This window comes from Carlito syrichta, unplaced genomic scaffold (genome assembly GCF_000164805.1).
Source record: "Carlito syrichta isolate Samal-C Ts95f unplaced genomic scaffold, Tarsius_syrichta-2.0.1 Scaffold109674, whole genome shotgun sequence".
In the NCBI taxonomy this organism is placed as follows: domain Eukaryota; kingdom Metazoa; phylum Chordata; class Mammalia; order Primates; family Tarsiidae; genus Carlito; species Carlito syrichta.
The window spans coordinates 14139-41270 of record NW_007053770.1 but is presented as its reverse complement, the minus strand read 5'-3'; the positions used below and the strand labels follow the sequence as shown (position 1 = coordinate 41270).

At 57.1% G+C, this 27132-nt stretch overlaps 1 protein-coding gene across 1 annotated transcript in view; it reads right to left on the bottom strand.

Annotated features, from left to right (window-relative positions):
- Positions 1-5360: 5360 nt before the first annotated feature.
- Positions 5361-27132, bottom strand: part of TMCO3 (transmembrane and coiled-coil domains 3) — a 32059-nt gene continuing 10287 nt past the window's right edge. Inside the window, exons 6-12 of the mRNA XM_008068783.2 lie at positions 24957-25143; positions 18691-18808; positions 12105-12300; positions 8523-8673; positions 6712-6791; positions 5849-5998; positions 5361-5564 (exon numbers count right to left, since the gene is read on the bottom strand). Of these exons, the coding sequence (XP_008066974.1) occupies positions 5451-5564; positions 5849-5998; positions 6712-6791; positions 8523-8673; positions 12105-12300; positions 18691-18808; positions 24957-25143 (996 nt within the window). The 3' untranslated portion in view covers positions 5361-5450. The remainder of the gene's footprint in view (positions 5565-5848; positions 5999-6711; positions 6792-8522; positions 8674-12104; positions 12301-18690; positions 18809-24956; positions 25144-27132) is intronic.

Genomic DNA, 27132 nt, shown 5'->3' with positions numbered 1-27132 from the left:
ATCAAGGTCATCAAATATGTGAGCACAGAGCTGTTAATAGTGTAACTTTGTTATACTGTGGTGATATTCTTCCTTCCTTCCTCCCTCCTTCCCTTCCTTCCTTCCTTATCTTCTGAGTTGGGGTCTAACCCTACTGCCCAGGCTGGAGTGCAGTGGCATGAGCATAGCTCATTGCAGCCCCAACCTCCTGGGCTCAACGATCCCCAGCCTCATCACTGTCCTCAGGAGCTGGGACTACAGGCGTGCACCACTGTACCCGGCTAATTTTTGGATGTTTTGTAGAGACGAGGTCTCGCTGTGTTGCCCAGGCTCCCTTGTTCATTTCTGATATTAGTAATTTGTGTCTTCTCTTTTTCTCTTAGCCTGGTTGGAAGTTTATAGGTTTATTTAATCTTTTCAGAGATCATCTTTAGGTCTCATTAATTTTCTCTGTTGATTTCTGCGCTAATTCTCTCTTTTCTTCTGCTCGTGTTAACTTTAACGTGCTCCTGCTTTTCTAGCTTCCTAAGGTGGGAGCTTAGATGATTATGTGTTTTAGGCATTTCTCCCTCCACGCCCCAATTTTTTCTTTTTTTTTTTGAGTTGGAGTCTCACTTTGTCGCACAGACTGGAGTGCAGTGGCCACTCCCAGCCACCGCAGCCTTGACCTGCCTCAGCCTTCCGAGTAGCTGGAATTACAGGCGCACACTACCATGCACGGCTAATTTTTTATTTATTGTAGAGATGAGGTCTCGCCTGCCCAGGTGGGTCTCAAACCGGCGGGCTCAGGCAACCCACTCACCTCAGCCTCCGAAAGGCGCGGGATGACAGGCTGAGCCACCGAGCCCAGCTAATTTTTTCATCCTACACACTTTGACATGCTGTATATTCCTTTCCATTCAGGTCATAATAATTTTAAGGTTCTCTGGAAACCTCAGCTTTAACCCATGAGTTCTCCAGAAGTGTGTTGTTTGGTCAACGTGGAGTTTGGGATTTTCCAGGGAGAACCTGGTTGAAACGCATTAGTCTACCGACAGACCCGGTAGCTCCAAGATAACCTTGAAGAGGAAGAAGGAGGGTGCTGAAGGGGTCACACTGCCAGGTTCCAGGGCCACATCAGGGCCACGTGGTGATGGCATGAAGACAGACACAAGTCACCAGATGGATCCGTGAGGAAGAACAGGACATCTCAGCACTGGCCCACATACATACACTTACATGATTTCGGCAAAGGCGCAGTGCCTCTAATGGGGTGAGGAAAGCCTTTTTAACAGACAGAGCTGGATCGACTGGATTTCCACATGGGGAGAAAAAAATGAACTTGGATCCACCCCTCACCTTAAATTAATGTTAGCTTTGTGAAAGCAAAAATTAGATGTTCTTAAAGAAAACAGGACCTTAGGATAAACAAGGATTTGAAAAATAGAATAGGAGGAACACGCAGGATTTTTAAAAAATGCATAAGTGGGACTTTTTCAAAATTTAAAACGCTTGCTCATTAAAAGCAGTTTCAAAAAACACCCAGAAATTGGAGAAGATATTCATAACTCATATATCTAATAAAGAATTTACATTCAGAATACACCAAGAACTACACATCGACACACAAAAGAACACAGGTATAAAGCAGGCCAAAGACTTGAAGCCTCTCAAGGAAGAAATCCAAATGACTAAGCAGCATGTGAAAAGCTTCTCAGTTTCTTTCATACTCAGGAGAATGCAAACTAAAGGCGCAGGAGACACTTTCCCACCCATCAGAAAGGCTAAAAGGCAAAGGGTTGACAGCAGCCAGTGCTGGCCAAGCCCGTGGCACACGAGTGGTGGGAGTGTAAAGCGTGGCAAATCCTTTGAACAGCGGGCTCGGATTCCCCATCGAAACACACACCTGTGACCTGGCAACTCCACTCCACGCCCAAGACCAGGCCCAGGAAAAATGGGTGCACGTGCCTGTCAGAAGACACCCCCTAGCTTGCGCATCTGTGGGCGGCACTGGGTGTAAAAGCCCGGAACTGGGACCTGCCCAGGGCTCCCCAACAGTAGAAAGGCCAGGCCAGCCCCAAGGGAGTCCCGCTCTGGATGACCCACCTGCAGCTGTGGGCAGTCACAGAGTGAAGCTCCTCTCAGCACTGAGCAGAGGCCGCCAGACACAAGAGGCCACACTGCGTGAGGCTCCGTGACCACAAAGCACGGAACAGGCACACGGACCCTGCCAGCACAGACGCTGCTGGGCAGGGGGCGCGGGGACGGGGGGCTCGGGGCATGGCAGGGCTGTGCTTCTTGATCTGGGTTCAGGCAATCACGTGTGTCCAGTGAAAATTCATGAGGCTGAAAACTGGTGGTATTCACACCCTTCCATATGTGCACGATTCTGTAATGAAAAGTAAGAAACGAAGGTGCGGCCCCTCTCTTGTGAATGCACAAGTGTACATGTACACACGCACCTGCACATGCAGGCACAGGCACCTATGCACACTTGGACGTGCACTCAAACTTGCATATGACCCTGTGTACGCGACCGCACCTGAACCTAAACACACACGTGCTCACACATACACAATTCTGTGTGTGACTCCAGGAGGCTCAGAGACCCCTGAGGCCCAGCCACTGCGGCCCTACGAGGACGCTGGCCTCGGCGATGCTGCCTTCCCTGGACCCCAGCGCAGCACTTCCCAAGTTCCCCGAGAGGCAGCCGACAGCGGTCTCCAGGCGGCTGTTGTGAGGCACCACACCTGTCCCCGCACCCTGGGTTGGGGTGTGATCCTATAAGGTGGGCTCAGGTGTTGACTGGGTGGCGCTGGCTCTTTAGCCAGACTCACATCTGCAGCTTCAAGATGAGACATCACAACAAGGCCATCGGCTCCAGCTCATGTGTCTGCACGGGAGTCCTGAGCCCAGCCCCCGATGCCATTCTGGGGACACGCAACAGCTGGGCGGCGGGAAACGCGAGAGCCCACGGGACACATGACCGGGGAGCACGAGGGGCAGGTGGCCTGTGTCCTGCGGGGCGCAGGATGGGCATGGTGGGCAGAGTGGTGGAGGGGCGGGGCCACGGGTCTAGCAGACGCTGCTGGGCCAGGCGGGCAGACCAGTCTGGTGTGGGAGACGCTGCCGGGGGCGGAGACAGGAGTGGGCACACAGCCCGGGGCGCAGGTGCTCTGGTGAGGGCTCACAGAGTGATTCCACGAGCTGCCTGGAATCTCGGGCCAAGGTCCCTCCGACGCGTCCCTTGTCACCACGGGGCTTCTTTATCCACGGCTTCATCCCACAGTGACATGTCTCAAACAGGGTCAGCCGGTTCAAGAAAGCCAAGAAGCCCCTGGTGGTCACAGATGTTGGAGACACAGACACGGCTGTCCCAGAGCCTCCCTGCATCCCAGATACGTGTGCCCAGGAGAGCGTGTCACCAGCACAGGACAGGAGCATGGCCACAGGCAAGTGAGTGGGGGCCACATGGCCACAGGCCGGCACCCCCACACCGGCGCTGCGGCGCACACAGCGAGCAGGGAGAAAGGCGCCAGGTGGCGACGCCTGGGCACACACAGAGCCCTCGCTGTGTTCTGACAAGCATGTGCTCTCACGTCCTTGCCCAGCTTTGGGGCGGCGCTTACTCAGAGAGCTCCTGCCTGTGTCTGTACCCGCCATTCAGACACGCAGCAACACCAGCCCTGGCACCGCTGGCCGCTGCGGCGAGTATTTTGGTCATATGGTGAGGCTCTTAGCCAAGTCTATGGGAAAACTCTGGTTTAAAGTTCCCGCTGGCTGGGCTTGGTGGCTCAGCCTGTAATCCCAGTGCTTTGGGAGGCTGAGGTGAGTGGACTGCCTGAGCCCATGGGTTCAAGACTCGCCTGGGCAACTTGGCGAGACCTCATCTCTACAATAAATCAAAAGTTAGCTGGGCATGGTACTTCCAGCTACTTGGAAGGCTGAGGCGGAAGGATCGCCGGAGTCCAGCAGGTCAAGGCTGCGGTGGCTGGGAGCGGCCACTGCACTCCAGTCTGGGCGACAGAGTGGGACTCCAACTGAAAAAAAAAAAGTTCCCGCTATGTTGTACACAATAAACATGTTAAATTTTAACCGTCCACTTAAAAACGTGCAACTGCAGAAGAAACACCAAAGTGCCCGCTGGGGTTCTGAGGCTTCTGAGCCCTCAGCTCCCACGTGAAGTCCCACCCTGTGCACACGGGCAGGGCTGCGGGAGGCACTCAGGCCCCAGGGATCTGCCCGATAGGCCCTCGTGGCCCCAGGAGGGTGGGCAGCTTCTCTGCGCAGGGACTCACCACTCGGCACTCCAGGCATCTTCAGGGAAGGGAGGCTGTCAGGTATTCGGTCAGAGCGGCACAAAAGGCCGGAGACAGCAGCCCTCAGGGATACGCCTGCAGGGCCAGTACCTTATCTGCCAGGTGACCACCAAAAGACATCGTCTGACTGTCAAAATGGAGGCGTGGCCGGGCACAGAGGCTCCGGCCTGCCAGGCCAGCACTCTGGGAAGCCAGGGTGGGAGGATGGCTTGAGCCCAGGCATTCAACATGGCAAGACCTCGACTCCACAAAAACTTACAAATTGGCCAGGTATGGGGCACGCCTGTAGCTCCAGCCACTCCAAGGCCGGGGTGGGAGGAGCGCCGGAGCCCAAGACCTCGAGACTGTGGCGAGCTATGATTGTGCCCTACTCAAAAAAGAGGCAGACATCAATTCTTCAGACAGAACCACACGGATCCAGTCTTGGAACAGTGTGGCAACACAGAGACCAACTCAAAAAGTGGGCCGAGGCTTTGTGCAGCAACTAGTTCAACACAAACCTTAGTAAATACAGACCTTCAGTGAGTTATATTCTGATGGTCAATGATCTCTATGAAAGAATGCATACGCTTGTGATCCGAAACCAAATATCTCAAGTATACACCAGATAGAAACTGGCATAAAAGTGTTTTATTTAAAATATCATAATGGAAGGCCAGAAGACATCTATAAGATACTTGTCTCATTTTAGAAAACATAGGTTTTAGGATTAAGAGTAAGCTTTCAAACTCATAGCCAGAATTAAAACTTCATATCACAGAAATGTTTAATAACAAATATTTGACCCACAGATCATAATTCTGAAGTTGTACAATAAATTAAAAACAGCTTTCTAAATTTTCTTGTTCACTAAAAAAAGAACTGATGAATTAACAATAAGAAGTCAATCATAATTTCGGAAAAAAAGGCACATCCAGGCAAAATAGTCAAGGCGATTTGTAAAATGCAGTGTTAACAGTTCTACTGTGCATAACCGATTGGCTGCAAATAAATTACTCTGGAAGATTCTAACGTGTGACAGGAACATTCTGCAATGCTGGAAAACATGACAACAGGACACCTCTGCTGGAGTGTGATCCATCCAGGTGTGCGGCTCACAGCTGGGCAAGGACGCCATCTGTGTGCTCCTCCCTCCTGAGGGACCCACCCAAAGGCCACGGCAGCCCCGGGCTGTCAGGGACTGGCCCGGCGCTCGGGTCTTGGAAGGCACCTCAGAATAGCGGCTCTCCACAGCACCGGGGCAAGCAAGAGGCTGAGCGTGGTCACGCTCAGGACGAGGAGGTACACCTGCACAGGCAAACGCCGGGTCAGGGCAGGCCCAGGACGAGGAGAAACACCTGCTTGTCTTTGGAGGCGGCCTCAGTGTGTCGCCACTGCCAGTGCGAGCGGCTCGGCAGGGCCCGCACCTGCCGACTGGTATTCTCCCTCGAGCACCCCACGGCCTGCGTGGAGAGAGCCGGGCCCGGGCCCACAGGGCCGCCCCTCCCGGTGAGCAGCACTCAGCCTCCTGCCCGCCGGCCCCCTCGCGCCGCCCCGGGCCGAGCCTGCCCACAGCCCAGGGCGTCACTCACCTCCCGGGAGATGATGCCGGCTCTCCGTGCGCGGCTGCCCAGCACGAAGGAGAACTCGCTGACCTGCGCCAGCCCGGCGGACACGATCCACTTGATACACTGGCTGCCCCTGGGCAGGATGAGGGACAGGACCAGCGCCGCCAGCACAAACTGCAGGAGAGGGCCACCGTCAATGCTCGACGGGACGGGCCCCATGCACGCAGCAGGGCCCGGTGGGGGGTGCGGGTACAAGGTCCAAGCTGCCTGTGCGCTCTGTGCCCGCAGGATCCCCGGTCACCATGGGACACCCCGCGTGCGTCCCAGAGCCAGGGGCTCAGCGGGAGCCCAGCCCCACCCTGAAGGAACAGGATGTCCTCAGGGCCTGCCCCGTCCTGGGACACAGAGGTCCCCCACCCCCATCCCCGTGAGGCCCCCTGGCTGAAGGTCGGCAGCGGAATGCAGAATGGGAAACACTCTGCCATTTGTCTAGCCCCAGGGCCAGTGGCTACTGAAGTCACCACCCTGACTTAAGTGCCCAGTCTGCAGGAAGCACTGGAGACACTGTCGGTGTCTAAGACGCACGCTAGCATCCACCAGGAGAGGGACGCCTCCCGAGGTGGACAGGCGTCCTCCCATCCCAATGCCGGGTCCTTCCCAGTTCAACCTTCCTGGATTTGGAGACGGTCAACACGACGACCACACCACAGCCAGGCCCGCCCTGCCCCAGCCCAGCCACCCCCAGCCTGGCTTCCCGAGGTGGCGGGCAGGGCCGGCTCCGAGGACATGCCGAGCACCCAGTGGGACATCGGGCCACGGGAAAGGGACGGTGCCACATGGCCCGTGAAACTAGCGACCTCCCAAGCAACCAGAGAAAGTGTCGATACCTTCATGACCACCACAGACAAGGTAAGGAACACCAGCACCGTGAGCTCATACACCACAAATGTGGGGAACACATGGAGCCCTGTGGGGAGACAGACACATCACTCTCAGCCACGGCCGGGCCCAGCACACCTGCCTCCCATGGACACATCCACAGCCTCGCCATGACACCAAGGATCAAGCTCCTAAATCCCCAAGGAAAGTCGTGACGGCACCACAGGCGCCACCATGCTGTCCGTCTCCCGAGCGTACCAGGGAGAAGCCGCCCACGGGGACCCATGGGGTCTGCTGCCTGGCCCCCCCAGGAGTCCCACCTGCAGAGAGCACAGCAAGACAGGGGCACTCGCCCAATTCTGCAGGGGCACAAGCCAAGACGCAGGAGGTGCCGGTGGGCCCACAGCCAGGAAGGCCCCTCCAGGCTCCGCTGGCAACACGCCCCTTCCTTCTCCAACGGGAGACACTTTCCCCAAAGTGTCCCGCTCTGCTCCTCCTAGGGCCGCACCTGCCACTTGGACCTGCTCGGGCCCTCCGTCCTGCGAGTGACCGAGTGACCGGAGCCCACACGTGCCTCCAGACCTGAGAAATGCCACTGAGCCCGGGACACACCTGCTAATGCTCCGTGGTTCACACACCACTCATTCCGTTTGCTCAGAAACACAGATGCAAGATGTCCTTCTTCCGGCCAAGACACAATGCCCTCTTCCGGAGACACAAGGACCTGGCCCGAGGCTCTCCCGCCCCGTGCACGTGCGTCGGCTGCCATCTCCAGGCTGCCCCCTGCCCTCCAGCCTCCACACTGGCTCCCTCTCAGAGACTCCATCCTGTGGACTGGCCCTGCCACAATGCTCAGCTGTCTTGGTCGCGGCCCTGAGGACAGCATCTAAGCGTCTTCAGACCACGCACCTTCACCGCTGCCCGACCAGTGTCTCCCACTAGGAGCAGCCTGTGCAGGCGGCCCCTGCTCACTGCCTGCCTCTCGTCCCAGGGCTTCTCCACGGGCCTCTCTGGCTCCCAGCATGCCCTGCACTCACGGACCCTGCACTGGCACCCCTTGCACCCCAGCTGCTCGCTGGCCACCCAGAGGCTTCCTGTACCCTGGCTGGGTGCAGCGTCCTGGCATGTCCCTGGCTCCAGGGGGCTGAGTAAATAAAAGGCGCTGTGGGAAGAACATGCCTGGCCCAGGACCATACTGGGGACGCTGCTCCCATCAGACCTGTCTGGGTCACCCACGTCCCCTGCGGAAGAAGCAGCGCCTCAACTCAGGCTTGTGGGGCGTCAGCTCTGGCCATGGCAGCTCGTGAGCGTTGGGACCATGAGCTGCCGGAGCGACAGTCGCCAGAGCGCATCAACGCCGGATGCCCACGTCCCATCGTTCTCAAGTCACTGCTCCAGAGACCCCGACGGGGCGCTTCCAGAACGGCGCCCTGTGATGCACTCAAGACCGACATTTCCGCCCAAGCCGAGCACTGGATGCCTTCCTCGAGTGGCCGACCCGCGGCTGCCAGGGCCTGCGACGCCAGGACAACGAGGATGGAGCTCGCCCCCCTGAAGTCACCGGGCGTCACTGGTAGCCGACGGCACTCAGGGAGCACCGCGGGCGCGGGCTGACCCACGCGCGTGGGGCCCGCTTCCCCCTTTGCAAAGGAGACGTCTCCTAGCGGCCAGGAAAGCGCGAGTCGTTTCGGGCTGCGCGCGATCCCAGCTGAGGAGCGCCAAGCACCCCCGCCGGTTGCCGCCCCGCCTGCGAAGCATCGTCTACACGCCGGCAGAGCCCCGACACGCCAGCAGACGGCAGGCGCCCGGCGGCGATTACCTATGGACGCGAAGAAGATGATGGCCAGGAAGTCGCGGACCGGCTCAACGTAGGCGGCCACCTCCTCGGTGGCCATGCGGCCCTGGGAGGACACAAGTGCGCCGGCCAGGAGGCAGCCCAGCTCCATGGACACATCCAGCAGCTCCGTGGCCTGCGGGAGAGGGAGGACAGCGCTCGCGTGGGGCCACACACCGGCTCCCCCACGCAGGACACCACAGACCCCCTCAGCCAGGCCGCGAGGCAGCTGGTCAGGGCGCGTAGGCCTGTGGGGTCCCAAGGGCCTGTGCCGGGTCTGCACGTTTCCTGGCAAAAACGATGGAAATATCCAGAACACACGTGTGGGCTGCTCCTGAATGAGAGCATTTTCAAAACCTCGCCTCGAGTCCTTGTGGGATGTGTTCCTCACCTCCAGTCAACACACCTGACGTGGCCACGAAAGCCTGTTCCACTGCCAGCCCCAAGCCAGAGCCAAGGCTGCAGCCAGAGCAAACTGGACAGCGGTGTCCAGGACGGCCGGGCCCGGCAGTGCGGCCATGTGGCCAGACCAGAGGGCAGTGCCGGCCACTCAGCCTCGCTGCCGTCCTGCAGATGCATGGCCAGGACAGGCTCCTGGCGTGGCCTTCCTCATGCACAACAGCGTGAAGGGCGCCGCTCACTGGGAAGCAGTAAAGCCAGGAAGACGGCAGCGGCAGCCTGGCGGGAACGGACGTCCAGAGGAGACCACTCACAGCAGCCAGAGGGCAGCAGACCCCGAGGGACTGGCCCACAGGAGACCGGCACAGTCCGCCAGACATGCCAGAGGCTGACTGCATGCCCACGAGCCTTAGCCTGCAGCAAAGTGGGGTCAGCGCGCCCTCCTCTTGCACTCAGGAAAACCAGCCCACTGACCAGACGCTCACAAGGCAGTGGAGGACACAACCACCACGACGGCCCTGACACAGAACAAGGCTAAGCGACGGTGCAGCAGGGGTCGGGGGGCAGGAGTCAGGGAGATGCACACGTGCACAACACACATGCCACACACCAGCACACATGTGCACATCACACACATGCGCATGCCACACGCATAGCAAACACACATGCAAGCACATCACACAGGTACATGACACAGAGAACACACAATGCACACAGCGTGCACATACCATACACGTATACACGCCACAAAAGGCACCCATTCCCACACACCAGTGTCCATACGCATGCAAGCATACCACACACGTGCTCACACACACGTGCTCACACACATGCACATAGAGTCACTTGGTTTCTGACAGGGGAGCCTGCAGCACAGGCCAGAGGCCTCAGCGCACCAAAAGAAGCAAAAGATGGACTCCCTGCAGACACGAAGCTCACCCTGATGGCCCAGGCCCACACGGGGAAGGCGACGCAGGAGCCTTCTGGACCCCGACTGAGAGCGCCCACGGCTCGGGGCGGCCAAGACCTTATGTAGAACACACACCGTGCCAACCATGAAGAAGACGGCTGGTCACAGATGACACCACAGCGAAGCGCTTCTGTTCACGGAAAAACGCTGGGCAGAGGAGGCCCGAGCCAGAGTAGCCACCAGAGGCGCTAACGCGGCACGCCATCCAGCCACAGGGAGGTGCCGGCCCGGAACGGGAGGGAGACCCGCAGCCTGGGCCGCAGACACATGGGCGGAGACAGGTCGGGGCCACGGGGGCAGGGAGGGCCAGGAGCTCGGAGTTCTCGGGGAGAAGAAAACGTCACCCCTGGATGGCGAAGGGGGAGGGGCACCCACGCTGTCACCACGAACACACACGTCTCCTCCAAGTAAAGCAGCTGGCAAAAAGCTTGCCAGAATAGATAAAGAATTCCTGCAAGCGAATACAAAGTCCCCCCCAAGAGGTGACCTGGAGGCCGTGGCAGGCACGTGCCAGGGAGGACACCCAGAGGCCGATGCCTCGCCAGGAAATGAGCATCCTGCCCTGTGAGATGCCGCTCTGCCCGACAGCCAGCACTGGCAGGGTGCAGAGCCACGAGCCTCTCGCACATGTCGGCGTGTAAGCCAGACAAGTCCCCAGGCAAGCAACGACCGCCAGGCTGAGCACGGGCAACCACGTCTAGCAACATCTCAGAAACCCGTGTGGAACAGGCAGCAGCCTCACTCTCGTGGGCTCTAGGCAGAAGCAGGCCCGACATCCCATGGCAGGAAGGACACACTGCCACAGTCACACGATGGAACACCACGTGACCACAAGCAAGGGGAGAAATTGCAAGCGTGTCTGATAAGCACAGCGGCGGGCTCAGTGCTGTCGCCCGGCGGGCGCAGAAGCAGCCTGGGGGCCAGCAAGCAGAACCGCCCTGACCCATGGAGCCCCGGGGAGGCGCCCAGACAGCACGATCCCACTGGGAGTCATTTCCAAGAGAAAATTCTCTGGAATGGATAAAGCCGTGCAAAAATCTAGATGAGTCGCACCCTGGAGACAGGTGCAGCCATCAGGAGCAGAAGCAAGTCAGTCTCCCCCCAAGACTACACAATGCTAGCAGGCGGCAAGCCACACACAAAATAACTGTGTTAACTTGCTTTCTAAGAGGGAGACTTCTTATTTTGAGACAGTTACCCCTTCACACACAGTTTTAAGCAGCAGGGAGAAATCGAGGCCTCACATGCCCTCAGTGACCCCGTGGCGCCACTTTGCCAAACCACGGCACAGTGCCCCAGCAGGAGGTGGACCCGGAGCCAGGGGCGGGGGGGGCAGAACTCTGGCTGCAGGCCCGGCCCGCCCAGCCCTCCCGGCCTCCGGTCGCGTTTCAACCTCTGAAACACTGCCGTTCTGTGGACGCTGCAACACGGACCCACACGGCACACAGGATTTGGGGCGGCTTCTCACTCAGCTCAGCTCTCTGGGGTTCACCCCGCCTCGGGGTGTGCCGGGGGCTTGATGGCGGGCAGCGTCCACGGTGTGGACGTGGCACAGCTTAACATTCGCCCACTGAAGGACTGTGGACTGCTCTGGCTGCTGTTGCCATCTGTGTGTGGGTTCCCGTGAGCAGGTCTTTGTTCTCTGGGGTAGCAGCAAGGCTTGCCACTGAGGCCACCTGGTGAAGGCAGAGGTGACACAGCCACGCGGCTCAGACCATCGCGGAGTCTGGGAGCCCTCTCCCGAGGGAGCCCTCCTCTCGGGAACGGGAGGCTGCTGTCCGCAAAGGACCCCGGCACCTTTCACATCAGGCCACGGGAGCGAACGCCGTCAACCGGCGTGTCGTCATCAAGCAACTGGAAGTTGGGTTTGGAAAACTGAATCTTACATTCCAGGTGCAAAGCCGTTTGAAGGGTGAAGACAGGAACATGGTGTGGGGGGGTGCTGGTGTGGCTTCTGTGACCACAGACTTGTTTTTAATGACAAGTAAGACTTTAGCAAAGTGCTTACGAGTGTGAGTCCCAACGGGTGAACAGGCTCGGCCCCTGGATCATGAACCAATGGGACGAAATTAAAAGTACGAGGAGCGCTTCAAATGCCTTAACCCTTATTAAAGCGAAAAGAAGGGATCCCGAGCTTTCGGTGACACAGACTGTAGGCCTGTAGGCCAGGTGGTCGACAAGGCGAATCTGAGGGTTACCGTTAGCATGCAGAAGACGAAGGCAGACATCCCCAAGAGGAGGATTTCCTTGTTCCCTTTGCTTTCCGCGTGCAGCTTCCGGTAGCAGGGTCCCACGAGGTACGCCTTTGCGACAAGACACACGAGAAGGACGGCGGCCAGCGAGAGCAGAGCCTGTCCGGCCAAGAGCAGGACCCGCAGAACCTGCACGGCAACGCTGGGAGACAAAAGACAGGCGCGTCACTTCCCTTGCAGACCTCGTTCTCCAACGAGATCTTGCGTGCTTTCTTCAAGGCGTGACGAGGTGCATCACCCGCAGCGTACACATTTGATTCTGAAATACTAAAATAAGACCTATGAACACACTCATCTCAGAAACTAAGGGTTTGCCTCAAGCGTGAGGCTGGGCTGTTTGGCGACCTTCACCTTGGAGCAGACAGCCCTTCTGGGACGCGGTACTTGAAGCGGAAACTGCCGTCAGGACCGGCCCACTGACGCCCTCTGCAGGGCAAGAGCCACCCTTAACGTCACACTGCCGCTTCACCACAGAGGCGACTGGATCCCAGCGACTTTCAGCAAAATCCGCCCAGTCCCAGCCAGAACCCTGGATTCTGAATCCCTGAATCCCTGGTCTACAGGCCTACAGTCAGGCGTTTGGACACCAAGAGCGACCGCTCGGAGCTCCCTTCAGAACGTGCCATCCAGACCTCAGCCTGTGGGAGTCTCAGCCCACGGGCTTCCACAAGAAACGCCCCGCAGCACGTCGGCGGCCTGACAGACACACACGCACGTGAAGCACAGCCACCCACTCTCCAGCCCGAAACGCGGGTTTCAGGGCTCTCTTCTGTGGACGACACCTCGCTGGCCCCCACGAGCACCCATCACTGCAGTCTGGCTCCAGCAAACCTCAAGCTGCCACTGGGCCCTGGGGGAGCGAGGACAGGGCGGGGCTTGCAGCAGGGGGACGGGATGGACGACAGGGGCGCGTGGCACGAGCCGGGGAGCGCCAGCGTCGTTCCGGAAGGCTCGAGCCTGTGGAGCAAGGGGCGCCCGCGGCCATGGCCTGGCAGGCACAGGATCGTGCTCACTGCCCCAGCACTGTGGCCACCATCCTCCGCAGCCCCAGCGACCGCCCAGCGCGCCCCTCTCCACAGAGGCCCACACATCTTCCCGGACGCCCAGAGGAGCCCCAACTGGCGTGGTGGCGCCTGTGGTCCTAGCTCCTTAAGAGGCTGGGACCAAAGGATCCCTTCAGCCCAGGAGCTCGGTACTGCAGTGAGCTGTGACCGCGCCACTGCACCCTGGCCTGGGTGACAGCGAAACCCTTGGGAGATGGGCAGGCCGAGTGGAGATGGCAGAGGATGGAATCGGCGGGCCGAGGGCAGTGGGCAGAGCTCACCAGCCTGAACAGCAGCGAGCATGAGATGGGGAGGGTGAAGAGCCTGTGTGCCAGGAAAGCACGCCCTTGCTTCTCTGCAGCCCCAGGGAAAGACCGGGGGACCTGGAGAAGCACTTGAGGAAGCCCCGCTGGAAACTCCCCGCCTGGGCAAGAGACGCAGCCCCACAGGGCTAAGATGCCAAGGGGCCCAGAACACACCCAGAGACGCCGATGCTGAGACACAGCCCCCACTGCTGAGAGCTGAAGACAAAGGACAAGTCTGGGACGCAGCCGGGGAGAAACCACTCGTGAGAGAGAAACACCCCTCGGAACTGCAGCGGGCTCACATCCCGGCAGGGGCCGGAGAGTGGGCACCACGCTGCTCGCACCAAAAGAAGAGTCGCCCACTGCCAAGTCCCCGTCCAGCGAGAACGTCCAGGGTGAGGAGAGATGGCAAAAAGAACAGGGGGAGCGTGCTGCTGCCGCAGAGTAGCCAGGAAAGAACGGCCAAAGGACATTCTCCCGACGAAGGCAGCCTGGAGCCTCCGGAGGCCCAGGACACCAGCAGGGAGCGGCGGCGTGGGTGCAGCAGGCAGCCCTGCTCCTCACGAGGGTTGAGAGCGCTGTCTGAGCGCCGAAGCAAGAGCTGCAACACCACCTGCTGCAGTGTCGATGCACACAGAGCGAATCCGACGACCGCTCAGTCACGTGCTGCTTTCCGAGGGGCAGGTGCTGAGAGCTGCGTTGCCAGGGGAGCTCGCTGCTGTGTGAGCATCGGAGTGAGCTGACACATGCCTGGATGGCCTGTCCACGGCAGACCCAGGCGCGGGACAGTCGGGGGTCCCGAGGCCACACGCCTGCACAGTGCGTGGCTGGACTGGATGCTGCGGGCAGCTGTGCCACCGGGGTAAGCACTCGTGTAGCTACACACATCAAAACACAGAAAAGGTGCGGAAAAGACAGGATACGAAAGACGAGGTCCAGTCCACCTGTCCAGGGCGCTTGCCGTGAGTGGCGCTTGCTGGCCTGGAAGTCACTGTGTGAGTCAGGGAGTGAGGGCGAGTGTGAGGCCAGGACAGCGCTGCGCTCTACTGCGGACTTCACACACACCGTACGTGAGGCTGCGCTAGCTATTAGATCATCCTTCTTTCTTTAACAATAAATTAAGCTTAGCTCACTGTAACTTTTACTTTATAAACTTTCAGCCTCCTTTGTAATAACACTTAGCTTGAAACACAAACACTGTGCAGCCGCACAAAAATGCTCTTTCTTTATATCCTGTTTTATAAGCTTTTTACTATTTCAATTTTTTTCCCTATTTTTTTACTTCTTAAACTTTTTGTTGTTAAAAATAAAGATACAAGGCCGGGCATCGTGGCTCAAGCCTGTCATCCCAGCACTTGGGGAGGCTGAGGCGACAGAATTGCCTGAGCACAGGGGTTCAAGACTAGCCTGGGCAACCTGGCAAGACCTCATCTCTACATATCAAAAACTTAGCCGGGCATGGTAGCACATGCCTGTAGTTCCAGCTAGGAAGGCTGAGGTGGAAGGATCACCTGAGCCCAGCAGGTCAATACTGGGGTGGCCATGAGCGCACCACTGCACTCCAGCCTGGGTGACAGAGTGAGACTCTGACTCAACAACAAAAAAAATGAAGACGCAAACACTTACACACGAGCCAAGGTCTACACAGGGTCAGATCATCAGTGTCACACCTCCACATCTTATCCCACTGGAAGGTCTTCAGGGCAGTACCACACATGAAGCCGTGGTCTGTGAGAACAACTCCTTCTTCCGGAAGACCTCTCCATCCATGCATCCGTCCCTCCGTCTCAGTATTAAGGGCTGCCGTGACTGCATGTGCTATATGTGCACAGGGCGGGCAGTGCAGCAGGTCTGTTCGCACCAGCATCACCCCCAGCGTGTGAGAACCACACCGCACAAGGATGCTACGCCAGCTGTGCCACCCCCAAGAGCAGGCGCCCTCCCGCTCCGCCACACCTGTGTGGGAGCACCATCACGTGTGCGCCCGCCACTGCCCCGACATCACCGTGTGGGTCAAGACTGCGTGTGGGAAGCAGGTGGGAGAGGGAGCTACATGAGAACAAGGTTTCCATACCCTCAGCAGGTGGTCAAGGTGGATTCCAGCAAACCGCAACACGTTACATGTGTCTACCCAGTCCCTACAGAAACCACTCACTGCAAAAAGCAGTGTGCGCAAAAACATCCAAACAAATCTAAATGAAACCCCTAAATATGCAAATAGCCCACAGGGATGCAAGAAAAAAGAGAGGAACAAGAAACAGAAAACAGGTGATAAAATGCAAACTTGAGTCCCAACACATCCATGTTTACCTGAGACATAAATGATCTAAACATACCAACTAAAAGCCAGAGACTGGCTGAGTGGACTAGAAAAGACATCACCCAACCACTGATGTCTACAAGGAACTCACTTCAAGTAGAACGGCATAGGCAGGTTGAAAGTACGGAGAGCATACACCATGTCAGGTACCATTCAAAAAAAGCAGGAATCACTGTAGAAACATCAGATACAGTGAAATACGAAGCAAGGCAATTACTAGGAACAGAGATCTCCCGTAACGATGATAAAATGAGACCCCAGGAAGACAACATGGCCCTGAATATGTATGCACCAAACAAAGGAGCCCTGAAATACAAAAGCAAAACCAAATCGAGCTAGGAAAATACTCAGTTATAACTGGGGACTTCAACACCACTCCCTCGACAGCTGATCCAACTACAGCAGGAACACGGCAATGAGCCAACAGGACTCAGGAGACGAACAGGAAACACCACCAACAGCAGGACACACGCCCCCCAGGTGACTTGGGAGCATTTACCACAGACCACCTCACAGGCCATAAAACACACCGCAACAGATTTAAGAAATCATACAAAGTGTTCACTGCTGACAATGGAATCAAGCTAGAATCTGCAACAGAAAGGCCACTGGAAAACCCCTGAATGCGTGGACATTAAGCAACACTTCTCCACAATCCACAGGTCAAAAAGAAGTATCAGCTGAAATTTTTAAAATTCATGGAGCTGAATAAAAATACAGCATATCAAAATATGAGCAGCAGCTAAACCAGCGCTCAGAAGAAAACCTGCAGCACTAAATGGCTACAGTAGGAAAGAAGAAAGGTTTCAAGTCAGTCACCCGAGTTCACACCACAAGAACCTAGAAAAAGAAGAGCAAAATACACTCAAAGCAAGCAGAAAGAACGAATAAAGGGCAGAACGCAATGAAACTGGAAACAGAAAGATAGAGAAGAATCAGTGAAACAGATACCTGGTTCTTTGAAAAGATTAATAAAGTCACCAAGCTCCTAGCAGGACTGACAAAGAAGAAAGAGACAAGATGCAGACGACCGATACCAGGAACAAAACGGGGTATCATGACAGACCCTGCAGACGTCAGAAGGGTGTGAAGGAGCACTGCCCACAACTCTAGACACAAAAACTTGATGACAGAGACAGAACGGAGCAAACCCCTGGAAAGCTGAACCACCACAGCTCAAGGAGATGGAGGAGACGCTCAGAAAAGCGCTGCAACTACTAAGCACCTTCAACTTGTGATTTAAAAAATATTCCCCCAACAGAAATCTCAGAGGGTTTTACTAGAGAATACTACCAAACGTTAAGGAAGAATCAATCCTATACAGTGTTTTCCAGAAAACAGAGAGCAAGAGTACTTCCCAGATCGTTTTATGAACGCAGTAAGGCACCTAATACCAAAAGCAGACAAAGAGCATACAGAAAGAGAAAACTGCACACCAACCTCTCTCATGAACGTGGACCCCCAAATCTCAACAAGTGAGCAAACTGAACGCAGCCACGGACAACAACAATTACAAACTAGACCCAGTGGGATTTACTCCACACATGAGGTTCAGCTTTCAGAAATCCATCAGTGGTATCCGCCGTGTCAACTAGCTAAACACAAAAAATCACGTGGAGAGAAAGCCTTTGACAAAATCTGCCACCGTTCGTGATAAAAACTCTCAGCAAACCAAGAATGGAAAGGAATGACCTCAACCTGACAGAGAGCCGCGACCACAAGCGATGCCTAACATCCCATTTCGTGGTGAGAGCCTGAAGGCTTCCCTGAAGGCAAGAACGGGGCAAAGGTGTCTCCCGATGCCACCATTCCACAAAGTACTGGAAATCTCTGCCAGGCTGTAAGGTAAGGAGAAGCAGAGGCACACAGTCAAAGGGGGAACAAAGCTGCACCAGAGACAGGTCGCAGCACTTCCCGTGGGCTCCACGGAACTCCCAGAACAGTCCCCGGCTTCTGTGCGGTCGCTCCACGACCGTGAGAAACGCAACGAGCGCTGCGTCTGCAGAGACCCACAGAGCAGCTCTGATGTGCACAGGTGCCCGTGAACCGGCTTAGAACCAACGCGGCTGACATCCCTGCCTGCCACGGTTTCCAGGCTGCTGCAACTGGCAGCTGGCCAGTCTGTGCTCTTGCGATGTGTGGTGCCACGCACAGTCGCCCGTGCTGAGCAGTTCCTCTCCCATCGGCTTCTCTCTCCACGTGACCCCAAGCAAGCGCAATCCAGGCTTGGCAGGAGAACGAGAGAGGGAAGGGGAAGTGGCCGTGGGGATGACAGTGACCGGGGGGCCCACACAGTGAGGGCTCTCACACACACTCACACGCGCCTACCACATGTGTGCAGACTACACATGTGTGTGCACGCACGTATGACAATGCACGCAAACACCACACACGTGCCACACACATGTGTACATGTAATACAGATGGCACACTCCTGTAGATACCACACATACACACACCCACAAAACGCAGGTATGTTCCCCCCAGACATATCATGGGACATACCATGCACAGGCTACACATATGTGGACACACATGCATACAGATCACACACCACACATACACAGGCATGTCACAGGACAAACACACCACACACAGACACGCGCCCCCCACATACACAGACCCCCCCACGTCACATGGTGTGTCCGGGCACTGTTCCAAGCTCGTGTACCTCTGAACCCACGAGCTGCTCCCACCCACCCAGCAGGTGTGATGGACAGCAGAATGGCGGGGCGGGGCAGGCACAGAGCCAGGACGGAGCCCGGACCCCGGGCCTCCGCGCACAGCCGCTCCTCGGAGACAGGGATTCAGGAGCCTCGGAGGCACGGGGGTCTCCAGCGGAAACGGCAGCCCGCGGTGCTCACCTGGGAGAGGAGCCAGCACCCGCCTGGATGAGCGTGGGCATGATGGCCACCAAGAGCCCCAGCTGCACGTCTTGCATCACCAGCATGCCCAGGAGCACCGAGCTGTAGTCCACGTCCCCTGCAGGGAAGACAGAGACACGGGTCACAGCCGGCCGAGGGCCCGAGCCCGCGCACATCTCACTGTCGCCGGACGAGTCAAGTTGAGTCAGCCCCTTCTGCGAGACCCCAGCGCCCTCAGAGGGGAAGCCCGGCAGCAGGTGGGGATGGAGAGCGTCGGGAGGCGGCTCAGCATCCCCCTCCACTCTCCACTCGCTCTCCGTCTCACACGGGGAAGCGTGGTCACACAGAGACGGCCTGGCCCAGGAGAATCACACCAAGGCCACGCGCACAAATGCATGAAGCCACTTTTGTGCTGGCCTTCACAGCCTTCCTCAGCTACCGCAGGGACGCTGGACACAGAACCACTGCTCATGGGTCCTTGTTCCACGTGTGACACCACCCTCGCCTCCTCGCCCCGTATCTTCCTAGGAGACCCACGCAGAGTCAGTGGAAAAGCACTAGCTCAGGAGACCACAGGACAAAACAGGATAGAGCCGCAGCAACCGTGGGTGGCTGAAGGGACTAAACAAATATTAAAGGATGAGGGTAAGTTCTCTTGACCTCAATCCTGTGCGCCCTCCCATGGTGTCTATTTCAACACCCAGCTCAGCTTCGGACCCCTTAAATATGGTTCTAAGAATTAACTTGTCATCTCTCCCACCACCAAGCCAAAACAAGGTGTTTTTCCTTAAAAAACAGAAGCTACTGCTATTCACAGATTTTTAACAACTGATGGGACAGAAGTGGTATATGTGAAAAGCAGCGAAACCACACAAACAGCCTCACAGCTGGCAAAAGCCTCACTTTGACCAGAAGCCCAGGTAATCCTTTCAGGAGGCTGATTTGCTCATCGCACAGAATTAGACTTGGGGTGGACACAGTATCTTGGCTCAGAATGCTGAAACATCCCAAACAGATGATCACACTAGGCTGCTGTACAGAGCTGCACCTTCGAGGGTTACACAGTCCAGCAGATGGTGAAGACGGACTCACGCCCCCAGCACCGAAGGCACGGAGCTTCACCAGTGGTGACTCCCCCCGTGTCACCAGGGCTCGTGGCTCTCGGGACCTGGCAGGCTTGGCTGGGAGGCCCTGCCTTTGCCTCCCACAGGCCAGTGCGCTGCGAGCCACGCCCCTTCTTTATCCAAGGGGAACATAAAACCCCTTGAGGCAGCCCCCATTCAGCCAGAGCCCTGGGAACAGCTGCCAGCATCTTGAAGGCACCTCAGCCTTTGCCCCAGTCACAAGGAACTGGCCTTGCCCAACCCGCAACCGCGCTCCCTGGGCCGCAGGCGCCACCGACCAGATACGGCTCTTCACCAGGGCCGCGTCCGCGTCACGGCGCCTGCACAGGAACGTTCACGAGGAGTTCACTGAGCTGCGGAAGAAAGACCAGTGTTGACAGTGATGACAGGCATGACGTTAAACAGCGTGACCAGACGAGATGAGAGTAACGACCACCCCAGAATGTCAAGACTTACAGACGTGCCACTTGAACATTTTCATCTTGTTTCCACTTTGTGGCTGTTTAATTCTTGTGCTTGTCACTGCTATGAGCATTTTAATTTTTTTCCTGTTTCCCATTCCTTCTATTAAACAGTTTAAATGTACAGAAAATAAGTAATATAGCAAATGCTCAGGCTGGGTGTGGCGGCTCCTGCCTATAATCCTAGCATTTTGGGAGGCTGAAATGGGAGAACTGCTTGAAAAGCCTGGGCACATATCAGGAGCCCATCTCTAGTTTAAGAAAACAAAAACAAATGCCCACTTAACTTACCCACTACTCCATTTTGCTAAATTTTAACCTTTTGACATAGTCTCTTCAGAGTTCCAAAAGGAAAGAGAAGACCACAGACGCCACTGGAGAGCCTGCTGAGCCACTGGCCACTGGGCCGCCCGTTCCTCCTCCCACATGCCCGCCTGACCTCACTTTCAGTGTTTATTGCCCAGTTGAACATCTGTCTATTCGGAAACAACACTGAGGTGACCACGCTGTCATGTTAAGCCTCATGAACAACGCTTCTGCCACTGGCTCTGTTGGTCACCATCATTCCTGGAAATCACCCACGCCGATGCACAGCCCTGGTGCTTCTTGAAATGCCACAGAGTATGCCACAATGTAGCCTTGGATGGATGGTCAGGGTCCCGTTTCCCGCTGGCACAGACCCAGCTGCAGTGAACATTCCACCTACTGACCATCCTCCCATGAAGGGCCCTTCCCCGGCCATGCAAGTCTCTCGGCTGACCCACTGGCCTGGCTACTCCCAAGAGGCCAGGGTGCTCCTTGGGGACCAAGGAGCGTACCAGCACTCCTCGGTCTCGGTACGCTCACACGCGGCAACTGGTCTCGGGGTGCCCTGCAGGCCTGAGCTTTGCCGGGCAGCCCTGCCTGGGAGGCCGCTGGAGGTCATGCTGCCTGTGGTGGGAGGTGCATCTCCGGCGGGGCTAAGACGGGGTCTCGGGAGGCCTGGCGCTGCCATACACACAGCCCCCGTTTCTTTCCTCAGGACCAGGCCGGACCCTGACCTCTAGCCGCCGGACGCCCCGGTGCGCCTTTCTGTGGGCTCCACGCAGGCACAACAGAGTGCAGTTGTGTACAGGACCCCCCTGAGGGTGTGGGCCCCATATCTGACCTATTGGCTCAAAGGAGCAGGGTTTGGACCAAAATCTACCCAGAAGAGTGACTAAGCCTTCTGATGTAGCCAGTGTGGAGAGCTTTAAACTCCAGTGGGACTGCATTAAGTTGGGCTATGCAGGAATTTTTAATAAAAATCATCTCCAAGCGTGTGCAGGAATAGCAAGAACACAACACCTCTTGTAGAGCAGACACTGCAGTGTCAGTGACCAACCGGACTAGTCTTGCTTCCTATACCAGCCTCCGTCCCACTCGTCACAAATCTCAGCATGCACCCCAGGAGATCAGGGGCTGTCTAAGTGGAAGACGAAGAATGAATGACCATGTACACAGATGTGATGATCTCACACGCAGAGAACCCCAAAGGTTCCCCACGGAAAACCTGGCAGAGCTAACGAGCCACTACACAAGCTTGCAGGCTCAAAACCTACACACAAAAGCCAGCTGCACTTCTGTCCAACAACAAACCACCTAAAAAGGTGACCGGGAAAACAGTTCCATTTACAATAGAGCGAAAAGAATAAAATACATAGGAGTAAAGTCAACCCACGATGCAAAAGACTTGTGTGTCAAGTGTCAGAGCACTGTGGAAACAAGTGGAAGAAGACAGAGGAACGGAAAGGCACCCTAGTCACAGAATATAGGAGGAACACACCTTCAGATGACGACACTAACCAAACAACTGCAAGGCGACTCCTCGCAAAAGCCCAACAAAGCCTTCTGAAGAAAGAGAGGAACCTCAAGGGACCCCAAACGACCAGGACGGTCCTGAAAAGAACAAAGCTGGAGGACTCGCATATCCTGGTGTCAAAGCTCACCATAAAAACCGCAGTCATAGAACAGCAGAGCCAGGAAACTACAGGCTGCGTCTCCTTCTCCAGCACAACTGTAAAGCAATTGCGGTGAAGCACTTTGGCTGAAGAGCAAAGGTACAAAGCCAAACGCGACGGGCACCCACAGCAGCTTCTGACAGAGACACCGCTGTAGGAGCTGCCCGGGCCCCTCTCCGCTGCGCCCCCTCCCCAGCAGAGCCACGTCTGCACCCTCAGCGACGGCCTGCATGTTTCAGAGGCTGCAAACGCGCTCTCACGCCAGACATCGTAGCAGCACCTCGCACCTTTTCCTCAAGGCTACAAAGTCAAGCCACGTTTGCTTCTGCAGTGTTCCACCAAATGCACACGCCATCATTTAATCACCCAGCACACAACTGAACCCTTGGCTACCTGTCCACTCTGTGCTGTTAAAAATAACGTTGTTTTGAATATTCTTGTACATGTGCAAGAATGTCCCAGGCTACGTGTAGAAATGGAATCTCCTGCTTCAGCTCTTCCCAGAGCGGTGAACCCCACACACACCCACACGAGCACTCAGGAGCTCTGGGGACCCCGCACTTGTGACGGTGGCACCTCAGGCTACCTCCGGCCAGCTGGCGAGCGGGAGACAGCACACGAGCAGCGCCACCCTGCGACCAGCGTCAGGTGAGGACCAGCATCTTTTCGTGTTCATCTAGCACCCAGGTTTCTCCAGCCACGAGTTATCTGCTTAGACGTTTCTGCCTATTTCCCTATTAGGTTCCTTTTTGTTTGGGTTTATACAAGTTCTTAATACATTTTGAATGTTAATCCTCTGCTTATTATAGGCATATGCATACTTATGTGCATATACATATTGTGTATAGGAAATGTCTTCCCCCAGCCTGTGGCTTATTAAAAAAATGCCTTTTAGTAAAAGCTACAAAGTTTAATGTGCCATATTTATCAATATTTTCTCTCTGGGTTCTGCAGTTCATATTTGAAGAAAGTCTCTCTACCCTAAAGTTATAGGGATACCTTCCCCAAGTTCCTCTAATAGTCCTAAAGTCTTGTTCTTCATACTGAGGCATTCGATCCAGGCAGAACTGAATTTTTTTTATAATCAATATTTTTTATTATGATATTGTGGGGTACAAAACAGCTTGGTATTGGTATAAGAGGACTGGATTAGCACTGAATTTTTTTAAGTGGCTCGAGGTGGGGCTCTGACTTTACTTTCTTCCCTGAGGACGGCCGATTCTCACCTGCCGACCACCCACTCTCCCGTCCCCGCACGTCTGGGCGTCCACCCGTTCCATGCTCTGCCCCGCCTGGCAGAGCGGGATGCACCCCACGACACCATCATCAGTCTCAGAGCCATGGGGCCTTGCTTCAGATTAACACAGGCCGGTCTGTCAGCCTGGGAGCTCACACCACGACTTGTCCAACAGCCATCTTTGCCAGCCGCACAGGTTTACTGTGAAGCTGTTACTAAGCACGTCTGTCAACAAGGGGAGCTCACATGGTGCCTGCTGAGTCTGATGGCTGTCTTTTCAGACCACAGGGTTCTCCGTAGGTGTGGGTGTTCTGTGTGCAGGCCACTGAGTCAGGAGTTTTTCTCAGACTCATGACTGGTCCCTGCACGGTCCTGTTCCATCTCACTTGGCCCCTGACCCTCAGTCCCATCCGCCTCTCAGGATGGACTGACCAGGGAGGCCTGGACCACCGAGTGAGCCCACAGCTGGGATAGCAAGTCCAATCGCTAGCGGGGAGGCTTTGCCTGCGTCCACTGGGCCCTCAGGTCCCACGGAAGGCAGCAGATTCTTAAGTTTTCTCAGATCCTTTCACAGTGGGAGCGTCCCAGCCCCAGGTCCTCCATGAATGCCTACTGGGGCCCCGTGGGGCTCTGGGCTAGCAGGTCCCTGCAGCTCTGCCCACGCTGGCCCCGCCCACGCTGTGCAAGACCCTCGGTTCTGGCACTGAGTGTCAGTCTGCTGCAGAGGACAGCCACATCTCTTCAGTGCTCCATTTTCGTGTTTTCTGTTCCTGTGTGTTCGGTACATGGTGAGTATCAGAGTGACGTGACTCTGACGTTTTGACCCCTTATTGTACTGACCTTTACAAAAAAAGTGACAACTGACCAATGAATGAGCAAGCTGTGACCAACAGCAACACTGTCAGCGCTCCACCGCGTGGAAGACAGTGCCACCACGTGGCAGCTCAGATGCCACGCTCAAGCTTCTGTGCAAGTCTGATCTCACAAAACAAAGCAAAGACGGTGAGAAGCAATTGTTCACACATGTAGGCGAAAGAAAAAACATAGTCTAAGAGGGGAAAATAGCTTTAATTGCCAAAGCACCTTGATTTCATAGGAAGAAAGTATAGAAGAGCATCAGTTTCCAGGACTCCCTAGAATTAAAGCCCTGGACAATGCACATCCGTCTGCAAGCCCGCCACCTCCACCGGACGTTCCCGACGCAGATGGGTTTATTTTAGCCTTGGCCCAGTCCCCCCCTGGCCCTCATCTCCCCGGAGTCTGGGAGCGTGCAGCGGGTACTTTTCCCGAGTGCAGAGGGGGAGGCCTGGGGAGGCTGGCCCTCAGGGACGCCGAGTCCTGCAGACAGCGACCTGGCAGCCAGCTGTCAGCACAGTCCCGAGGAGGAAGCCGGCCCTGCAGCCTTGCTCTCGGGCTTCGCCCACACGCGCGCCCGGCACGCACCCCCAGCGTGGGCGCCACCTACCTTCCTTGTCTCCCCGGGCGCTGCCCGCCAGGAACCGGGACACCAAGGGCGTGCTGGACAAGGACAAGCAGGTGGAGATGAAGACGCTCTGTGCGGGCCTGATCCGCAGCAGGTGGCCCCACAGCAGGCCGCACGCAGTCATCAGCAGCGTCATGTAGCACGGGCCCTGCAGGGAGACCTTCCACACCTGGAAGAGACCGTGGCGCACGTGTGAGCGACGGCAGGCGACACCCTCACCGCCACCTCAGCGTCAGCCCTGGCACGTCCAGGAGAGGATACACACCGGATCTTTGGGAAAGGAGCCAGGGGCCACACATCCCATCGCACAGGCTACTCTGGGCCAGATTTGGTTACAGTGCTGCACGCACACACACCAGCACGGCACATACACGTATGTGGCTTTCTCCCAAACACACAGGAGCAAAATAGACTCCTCAGAACAAATCTTGAAGGCAGAGGTGGCCCTTTCCCCAAGTTTAAGTAAAGATGTGGAGGCACCGGCTCCAGGTGGCAAGCGCAGGGCCAGACACGTGCCCAGGCAGTGTGCCGTGGCAACGGGGTGCAGCAGGACGCATGGGACACCGTGCCACACACAACAGAAACGTGAGATAACCCAGGTTCTGATCCTGACCCCAGGGGCTCTCCATCTGTCTGTCGACACAAAATAACGAGAGCGGGGTGATGTTGACACGAAGACAGGGGCCAGGTGCTCGCACAGAAGCTGAGCGAGCCGCCCCGTCCCAACTGAAGGCCAGTCTGCCCAGCTTCCCCTCCACGCACGGCCTGAGCAAAGCCAGTGCTCACTGAGCCTGTTTCCCCAGCCCAGGCCTTCCAGCAAGGAGATGGTGGCCAGGAGGACGGGCACAGGCGCTGGAGGCTGGAGGCCGAGGCAGGTGCACAGGCAGCAGGAGGCCGCTCGCCAGCTCACTCCTTGGTAAAAGCGTCCTGTGAAGCGACCGCCTTTCGGGGGGAGAGGGACGGTTCCCCCTGCAGCCCAACGGGCAGACCCCTGCCCCTCGCCAGCCTGCACAGCCCCCAGGGGAGCTTCAACTCCAGGAACTGGCCGTCTGGGCCGTGCAGCCCCTGCCCCATCCAGGCTCGCTCGGCTGAGCGCGTCATGGCCCACCGACGGGAGGCCCACTGAGGCCGCAGGTAGCTCCCAGCTGCCACCAGAGCCAAGCTCTGCCCCACCCACCCTCCTCGGGTGAGACTCGCTCCCTCGGCCCCCCTCTCCTTCAGGAGGGCAGAGGCTGGTCTCCACAGAGGCCACTTTTCAAGGTCCACGGTCCATTTCTCTGACTCCTATGTTAGCGGTCATGCTGGGGGTGGCCGTGAAGTTCATCCCACGGCCTTCCGCTTCCCACCTCCCAGCCACAGCCCGGCGGGAGCCCCCGGACAGGCTGGCTGCGGCTCCAGGGTTGGGACGTGCTGGACTGTATGGTGCCGGGCGGCTCTGATGCGGGGTCCTCCAGCCCTCCAGGGATACCTGGGGTCCAGGCCCAGCCTGCCACTAGCCGGCAGGGGCCTGGGTGGGTGGGTGAGCATCACGAGCTTCAGCTTCTCTGCCAGCAAGGAGGAAGGCCGAGCCGAAGGCATTTCTGAGGTCGTGACCGGAGCCGGCCTTCTCAGACCGCCCCGTCCCACACAAGGAGGGCCCAGGAGCCCGCTCAGCCTGAGGAGCAGGGTGTAAGGGGCCAGGGCCAGAGATTCCACGGGAGACCAGGGCCACAGGCGAGAGCCAGCTGGAAGCCTCCTGAGACGCGGCTCTGCGGTCTGGGAGGCCCGGCGACCTCACGCACTGGGGTCGGCACGGCCCGCGAGCCCCCAGCCACGGCCCCGCCCCATCTGCATTCCACCCGCCTCACACACCGTCTCCTGGGCGGTTCTCTTCTGAAACTCTCAAGCAGGAGGCTCAGGGCAGGGGCAGATGGATGTGGCACGTCGCCTGGCACCCAGCAGCCCCTGGGCCGGCAACGCGACATCTCAGCAGGTTCTCGACATCTCAGCAGTGTGGCCCCCGTGACGCCACGAGCTACTCGGAGGCGGGAGTGGACAGAGGCCGAAGACCACAGGCAGCGCGGCTTCGGTGGCGCTGAGGCGCTGCGCCCGGTGGTGCGGGACCCGGTTGGGCCGGCAGCCGGTCCCTCAGGCGAGACCCGCGGGAGCCTGCACCGAG